At 39.0% G+C, this 9,244-nt stretch overlaps 1 protein-coding gene across 3 annotated transcripts in view; it reads left to right on the forward strand.

The window, feature by feature from the left end:
* ankrd13b (ankyrin repeat domain 13B) overlaps positions 1-3,380 on the forward strand; it is a 344,010-nt gene extending 340,630 nt beyond the window's left edge. For all 3 annotated transcript variants that reach the window (XM_041198330.1, XM_041198331.1, XM_041198332.1), the window contains one exon: positions 12-3,380. In XM_041198330.1, coding sequence (XP_041054264.1) covers positions 12-207 — 196 coding nt within the window. In that variant the 3' untranslated portion in view covers positions 208-3,380. The remainder of the gene's footprint in view (positions 1-11) is intronic.
* The last annotated feature ends 5,864 nt before the right edge of the window (positions 3,381-9,244 follow it).

Genomic DNA, 9,244 nt, shown 5'->3' on the forward strand with positions numbered 1-9,244 from the left:
AATTGTTTCAGAACACCACAACACAACATCCTCAGTCAGCCCAGCACCCAGCACATACCCAGCAACCAACTGTACCCCAACTATGATGAGCAGCTGCGACTGGCTATGGAACTCTCTACAAAGGAGCAAGAGGAAGTAGAGAAACGTAAAAGGCAGGAGGAGGAGGAACTGGAACGCATTATTCAACTTTCACTCACTGAGAAATAATATCACCACTCAAACGTTCTTTCACAACAGAATTTTTTTTTCGATATAAAAGTTAAAAGTAAAAGACAATATGTAAGGTCACCAGTCCATGCATTACTATTGGGCATGAAAGAGTGTCAACAGTAAATCAGAATGCAAGGCTGATTTAAAGCCACATGATTGTGCATTGAAAGTGCACCATTGAAAAATACCTGAACAGCCCATACTTTATTCTACTGTCTTTCACATAACTCTTGCACTTGGCTCAAGAATAATAGTAACCACAGGTTCCTTTGTTTCCAATATTGATTGGTAGATGCTGACAGCTAAATTTTCTCTCAGTGAAAAAAGGCAAGTAGATTCTTGGTTACTTAAATTTGAGTTGTTACAGGGAACTGGCCTACTATATTGGAATATTGTTCTTTCACCTCTAGGGCTTAGAATTGAGCTGAACTCATAAAAAGCTTTAAGATCCCCTCTATCTCACTCGCCAGTTAATAAGAGTCTCTAATAAAACAATAGGTAGTCTGAATCCAATTTCCAGCAGCTACATACAAAACTGTATAGCACATTTTCTGCCAAGGAAACTCTCAGATGTGATAGGAAATGCTACAGTGGTGCAGTAGAGGAGGATGCTACTGTGGTTGGCATTCATGCACATTATCAGGATAGTATAGAATCTGTGTACTACACATCATACTGGGAAGACCTGATTGAAAACAGCTTTATGTAACTGTTGGTTATAAAGTGGACCATATCTTAATTTATATTAACACTAAAGCAGTGAGTTCAAAGTCCTATGTAGACCACTGGACCAATGAACCTTTTAAGAACTAGATTTATATCAGATTTGAAGAGGAATGTCCAGCCTATTATGTTAGCCATGCCTTGATTCAGTGAACAATAACTTAGGCTTTCCAGCATTGACAAACCAGAAAGTAATAGACTTGCTTGGAATGGTTACGTGCTGTAGGGGTAAATTACTGAACCTGTGCTGCAGAGAGAAATTGGTTTCCATAAGTCACTGATGATAAAATGAACCAAATATTAAAACATCTTAGCTCCAACACTACAAATATCAATTTTCATAATAATTTAGGTTAAATGTTCCATAATTCTATTCTTTAATTCTAAATTTCTAAATTTACATACCGAAGCCTCCAGATTGTATTGCGCACGATGAGCAGATGTAAGATTTTTTTTTTCAGCCACCTTTGCTGCTCATGTTGGTTTTCCTAATTGTTGGAACATATGTTCCTGTTGTGGCATCTGATCTACTGCACAAATAGACACTAACTATATTAACACTAAAACGTAAACTATTCCTGCTGATCATCAGATCTCATCCAGCAATATTGATTCTTCATTCTCAAAGAAGCATTTAGAGGCATGGTGCCATGTAGCTTTCATAGTGGTGAGTTCATTCGCACCTCAGAAGGTCACTGAGTATCAGACCTGGCTTTGACTGACACTTTGGCCTCAGCAGTTCTTGGCAGGGCCACTAGATGATTTTGTTAACAGCAAAGGAACATGGTATCTGAAAAGTGTGGTTTTGCTAGCTAATCACAACTTTGCTCATTAGGAAAATGCTGAGAGCTGTATTGTCAGCTCTGCAGACTGAGTGAATCTATGGGAATAATACACAGCAACAGAAAGTAAAAGAGGACAGGAAAGCAGTTGGTCTTATCCGTTGGAGATTTTTTGAATCTTCCCATTTGACGGATGACACAAAGCTAGGCGGCATTGTAAGCAGTGTGACATCAAATTACAAAAAGAGATAATAGATTGAGTGAACGGACAGAACTGTGGTAAATGGATTTTCACTCAGGCAAACCTAAGGTCACCCGCTTTGGACCTAAAAGGAATAGAACACAATAGTTTCTAAACACTGAAAAGCTAGAAACAGTGGAGGTTCAAAGAGACTTTAGGGCCCAGTTACATGGGATCTTTTAATATTTCAAAAACAGGTAGACAAAATAATCATAAAGGCTCATTGCTTGCTGACCTTTATAACTAGAGGAATAGAATACAAGGATTAGAAGTCATGTTTCAGCCATGCAAAGCCCTGATTAAACCAGACCTAGAGTACTGTGCACAGCTCTCCACAGGGCACCTTAGGAAGGATAGATTGTCCATGGAGGGAGTGCAGCATAGATTTACCAGAATGATAGTTGGTCTCCAAGGGGTAAATTATGAGGAAAAATTATGCAAATTAGCATTGTATTCGCTAGAATTTAGAAGGTTCAGGGGTGATTTTATCAAAGTTTTCAAGATATTAAGAGGAATAGATAGGATGGACTATAGAGAAACTATTTCTGCAGTTTGTGGCATCTAGGACTCAGGAGTATAGTCAAAACAGTAGAGCCAGATCTTTTAGGATTGAAATTAAGAAACACTTTTCACACATGGAGTGGTATAAGTTTGGAACTCTCTTCTGCAATTGGTAATTGATGCTGGATCAATTGTTAATTTTAAAACAGAGGTTGACAGATTTTTTTTAGCCAAAGATATCAAGGGAGACGGGGCAAAGGTGGATATATGGAGTTATGGTGCAGAGTAGTCATGGTCTCATTGAATGATGGATCAAACTTAGGGAGCTAAATAGCCTACTCCAGCTCATATTCCTGTGTCTCTTTGAATATTATCGTATAGTTCTGGAACATGTTGTCAACTAAATAGAGAACAATGGATGAACATTTCATTGAGGGAGCTCAGATAATATAAAATATAAGAATAAATATCATAGTTTATTTTGTCATTTGAACTCACCATGCACTATTATTTTTATAGTACATTTATTGCAGTGTTATTTTAACCATCAGAATAAGGAGTCTTATCTAGAGTTGCTATGAAGGATGTGTTATTTTTTAGCAATGGATGCCATGGGTGACACAGAATGTTCAATCTGTTAATGCATGATAAAATCCTCTGTGAAAAGTTAAATTAATGATGATATCACTGCAAGATTCAAAGAGTTTAATCAACCAGTGGTGTGCTGACTGTGGCATCGAGTGACTGGCACCTCCCAATAATAAACTTCTAAATACGCATCATAAGGTTGCAGTGATCGAATCATAACTAACAAGGATGTGAACACTTTTATCAGTGACCGTTGATGCACTGCCCATCAACATCTGCATGACACCTGGACTGCAAGAAAATGACCCAGTTGGAATAAATGCTCAATGGAAGTGATTTCAAGGCTGTTATCTCTTCTCAGAGTCTAGTGAAGAATGGCTGTAAACTTTTGTGCCATGATCAGCAGGGGAGACACATGTGAAAAATATGCCAATTAGCAGTAGGAAAGGAAGGCGCCATGTTTTTACACTTGTGGAGAAACCTTAAAAAGAAGATTTAAGAATATTTAAGAAGATTTTAGGAATGTTTCTAGATCTGTTGAGAAATTGAGTAGATGGATTAGGGATATATTAGAAAGGAACAGGTTAGTTGGAACCAAAGCTCTTCTCAAAATCCTAAATTTGCAGCAAAATTGATATAATTACTCCAGATGTTCATTGTTTGATACATAAAATTGGACAGAATTTAACTTACTAAATTTCATCTTAAAACAAGACAGTGGAATAAAGTTGCATCCTAATTAATATATGGTTTTGAGTTGTGCTGATTTAAATGATGCGTGCTTCCACCTCTTAAAAAAGCCCTTTGATGTTCCAGTGAATATCTCCATTTGCAGCTTCTGTTTTGGATCTATTTCACAGCTGCTCCATGATAATGCAGCATTTTCACTGATTCAGGGAATGCTGCAGTTGGAGAGAGGTCCCATGGTGGCATAGTGTTAAATCTCCTTTACAAAAGGATCATCATTTACAGAAACTCATTTCTGCAGATACCGTATAATTAAAAAAAAACATTCTGAAAGCCGCAATAGACAATCAGTACTCAAAGGGTTATATTTAATTGTTTTCTTAAGTCTGTATTCATACCTGTTTCTTTGCCATTTCGGATGATGAATCTCTTATTCTATGTCGAGTAACAGTGCTGAGTAAATATGACCTGAACTTATTTGGAATTTGGAGAGACTGGCCTAGAAATTTGATTATGCCTAAGTTGGGATGTACTCCATGCAAACCAATGAGACAGGTGGCAGAAATACAAAAAAAAAATGATCGACCAGCCTCACTAGGATAATACCAGCAAGCTGTTAGTGCCATTAGTTTTCTGTGATCCAATTTCAAGGCCAATGTCTCTTAACAGAAGAAACAAAACCTCTTTAGTTGAAATGCTCAAATTCCACAAAGGAGGCAAAATACAATAACTGCGTGATGAATCCTCGGCATAGGGCCCCAAGGAATACTTTGCAACTCATACCTTCTTCATGTTGTCCCTGAGGTACTCCTGTTGATGTGCTTCAAAGTGTCACTTCCCAATTGAAGATGTCAGTGTGAAAGACTAGCTTGATGGATATCTGCACAATGATGGATGTAGATAGACAATGTTCATTAACGCTTTGAGACCACAATTTGATTTATACCTAATGGAAGGGGCACAAAGCCTAAAGCAGTTACAGTGCAATTGCAGTTATGCGGCAGTGTTACATTAAAAATGTAAATGAGGCATTTTAGGCTAGAAAATGCAGTGTGGAGGGCTCCGAATCTGTAGGCTTATGCTTCTTACCTAGGCCCAAAAAAGCCTTCTGCCTCCAACACTTTTAGCATGCAGTATCTTCTTATCCTATTAAATAATACAGTTGCAATCAGTAGTTTCATCATGCAGGGGGGTAGGAAGAATTATTCTGGTTGCTATATGTAATGACATTGTAAACCAATTCAAAAAGAATGCATTTACACTTTTTTTTGAAAAATATACCTTATTCGTAAAATATCTGGAAGAACATTACAAAACATTTCAAAATCATCACAAAACTCTTACATGATGACCAGAGCAATTCTTTCACCTCTCTGCCCAAGTAGGGAATCATAAGGTGAGGACTGCTTGGCCTTAACCTTTCCACATCATAGCGTGTGCAGCAGCAACACTACACTTGTACAATTAGAACTTTAAATTAGGATTGTTTTCATGAGAGATTTCTACAAACATTTTTCTTCAGAAAAGACATCACTCTTTTAATATTGCGAGACAAATGAACATGCCCAAGCAAGTGCGAGAGAGCAATTCTATATGCAAATTTCAAAGGAGTTAAGGAAGAAGGACATGGGTATTGAGTAGAGTGCTCTAAGTAATGACACTGTCAATCAAGCACTCAGTGTCAATCAACGCAACAAGCATTAATTCTGAAAATAAGAGAATCCTAGTTATATCTGCCATTTGAGAATGAATAGGCTTTGGGTTGCCAGATTTATGTGGAGTATATTATTTGGTACTTTACATCCATTGGGATTTAAAGCTGCAATAAGCACTAGTCTAACTGATGCAGATATCTCGAGGAAACTATACAACAATCCTGAGGAATCACATTTTTGATGCAAGGATTCATTATATGAATGGAACACCTAATGCCTGTAATGCTTTCGGGTTTGAAGGGATATTTTCACTAGTCACCATTGTTGGCATATTATTATTTATGAGCATAGAGTTTTCTCTAGAACATATAATTCAGTAAAGTGGAGCAGGTATCAGAAATATTGTTCCTTGAGGTTTCAGCTTTGCCAAGTAAAGAAGGTTCTATTCATTTCACTGAACGATGGAGAGGTCTAACTAAATATTTTTGAATGTCATTCACTTCAGTAAAGTAATGTTAGAAAATTAATACAATAAGTTCCAAAATGTTATTTCAAAGTTGGCATTTAGGTTGAAAAATATTTGACATTAAAGAGCAAGTTTATAGAAATTGTTGAATAACATAGACAACATTTTTAGCTGCTAGCACAAACAGAACATAATTCCAAATATGATATAAAAACAGAAAATGCTGGAAAAACTCAGCGGGCCTGGCACCATCTGGCCAGGATTTTACGGCCTCACCATAGTGTGTCTCTGCCCGGTTGAGGCGGCGTGAGCCATTTAAATCTCCATTCAGTTCGGCGGGACTGTAATATCCCGCCAGGTGGTCGGGGTCATAAAATGCTGGCCCACTAACTCTGTTTCTCTCTCCACTGATGCTGCCAGACCTGCTGAGTTTCTCCAGCATTTTCTGTCCTAATTTCAGGTTCCCAGTGTCCGCAGTACTTTGCTTTTATCCAAATATGGTAGTTTGATGAGGCGATACCTCAATGCATAGTGGTGGAATAGGAGTTTAAGCCAGGCATTCCTCACATATTGACTTCCAGATCACAGCCATGTCATCTGGCACGGGCACATACATCAGCGGAGGATGAGAGAGCCATGTCTCCATCCCGAACAATTTTTTTGTTGCTGGTTGTGACCCTTTGCTTCCACTCCCTTTCATGTCAAATCCTAGAACTCCCTCTGATTAGGGTCCACCTCCCTTCACCCGCAGCCAATTCTTTGTGGGTGGTCGTGCCTCTGTAACTGGGGGAGTTTGGCCCTTTCCCCCAGGAAGGGAAGTAAATTATTGTCAGGTTACCCCCAGCTGTTCTCAAATACCACCTGATAACCAAACACACAACGGCATCAGCAAAGAAAAAGTCACTCACCCAATACCGGCTCATCAATGTGTGTCTAGGAGTAGGAGAACCTAAAACACAAATAGAAATTAAAATACTTACCTGCTAAGTGTGCAAACACAGCACAACTAAAATCTTGTGTTAAAGTTGACATTGCATAGCAGAATACACAACTGTTTTAAAAATTACAGAGCAAAGCTCACAAGGGTTCAATGTCTGGGTTTTCAACATCAAAATCTGCGAGGCGGATTGATGTTTAGAACAGGTACTGTGATAAGAGCTTGCATATTCCAAGCGTTTTTGTTTGCTGTTGATCAGAATTTACCAAAAACGTTGATAAGTCCAACCAGAAGACTCAAAAGCCAGAGGGGAAAAAAAATGGACTTTTTTAAAAACTGTGTGTGTCCAGGTTACATTAGTGAGAGCTCTGGACAATCCACTAAAAAAACGAGTGTCTATAAGTGGAAACTCTAGTTAAAATGTCCCACCCAATGCTGCTGATTACTAAACTATTCTGGCCCAGTTTATTAACTATTGAGTGGAACCATTTCCCGAATCTCCTCTAGTTTTGTTTCTGTAAACCAGAGGGAGCTTTCACAGTGCTAAAGGGAAAGTGCAACATTATGCTGTCCTTTAGGTCCAGCACTGAGTTTGTGTGTGTGAAGAGTGGTTCACTACAGTTAATGAATTTTAGTGTAAAGAGTCCCCAAAACTCTTTTTGTTATCTTGTTCTGCTATTAGCATTATAAAGATTACCTGAGCCATGCAATTATCAAATGTTTTGGAAGTCCAGTGGTTGATCTCTTGAACATTGGTGGCACGTCAGTGTCCGGGACTTCAAATTCTCGGTTTTCCTACTTTTTTAGAAGCATGCCTTCATTTTATACATTGTATTTCCAAGCACTTTTTACCCTTTAACTAATGTTTACAATATACATTCTCTCACTGAAAAATCTTTTATAGCACAAGTACAGGTGTACAAACACAAACACCCTGCTATCTCAGTGTTATCGATCTGCCATCACATTCAGGTCAATCAAAGTTAATACTTTCTGTTCTTCACGGTTTTAAGGAATGATCACCATGTAGGGTTTTTCCACCCTGAAACTGATGTTATTTCTGAATACATATGAAAAAAAGAAAAGTTTATGAGGCCCAGTGATGCTCTTCCGATTTGACAGTGGAACCTTGCACACCCCTCAACCCACTCACAAGGAATGTTAACCCCTGGAATTGAATACCTGGTGCCATAAAGCAAACCATTGTAGTTGCACATGATCCAGCACAAGACATGAGGCGGGATTTTTCGGCCCTGCCCACTACTGGGATCGTTCAGTCCCACAGAAAGTCCACGGACTGTTGGCTGGCCCACCGCATCCCCACAGCGGGGCTGTAAAATCCCAGCCATGGTCAACTAACATCCCTCTCCCCCTCCATTATGAACTGTTGTCCTTACGAACATGGATGGTAAAAAAAAAGCACATATATAGCGTTTTCTACAACCACTGTATGCCTCAAAGTGCTTTATAGCCAACGAAGTGCTTTTTTGAAGAGTAGTCACTGTGGTAATGTAGGAAATATGGTAACCAATTTTCATGCGGCAAGCTCTCACAAACAGCAACGTGATAATGACCAGATAACCTGGTTGATTGAGGGATAAAAATTAGCTAATATATCAGAGATAACCCCCCTGCTCCTCTTTGAAATAGGTGCCATGGGATCTTTTTCATCCACCTGTGAGGTCAGATGGGGCCTTGTTTTGACATCTCATCATCCAAAATGCAGCACCTCTGACAGTGCAGGACTCCCTCAGTACTGTACCGGAGTGTCGATTTTAATTCCTGAGCTCAGGTCCTGGAGTGGAACTTGAACTCAGAACCTCGTGACCCAGTGGCGAAAGTTCTACCAACTGGCCCATTACTGACAAACAAGACCATTACTATTCATCAAACCGGTGCCATAGGTGCCTCATACCCCACCTGTTACGATCTTAAGTACCTCAGTTAGATCATTGTATAGCATGGCTGCCAATGCTATTTATATACCCAGATGTTCTTAACACCCCCAACAACCCCACCACCTCCAGCAGCCAGTCAGCAAAACTCATGGTTAGGTGCAGATAATTTGAGGAAGAGTTTCCATTCACATATAGAAATGTGGCCATGCTGTAGGTCAGATGAGGCTTGTTGTCCTTACAGGGTTGCAGTCTGTGGCTATTCAGTGCAATAATTGACAAACCTGAAAGGGGTCACTGGTTCATTCTTCACCACCCTGGAATACAGCTTTGAAATGGCATTTCTACATCAATTTCAAGCAAAAGTGGATTCTATGTCCAATCATTTCTATTGATGAGAAAAAAAAAACTTTGACACATTTACTGCTGGGTTAAGTTTCCAAAGGTCCCTCTATGTAAAGATGTTGACAAATATTAAAATTAAAGCAAACAACATATCTACAGATTTGTTACTGTTAACACGCAGGAAATATTGATAGCTGTGCCTTCCATGCACAAC

The sequence above is a fragment of the Carcharodon carcharias genome, chromosome 10, assembly GCF_017639515.1.
Source record: "Carcharodon carcharias isolate sCarCar2 chromosome 10, sCarCar2.pri, whole genome shotgun sequence".
Classification (NCBI taxonomy): Eukaryota; Metazoa; Chordata; class Chondrichthyes; order Lamniformes; family Lamnidae; genus Carcharodon; species Carcharodon carcharias.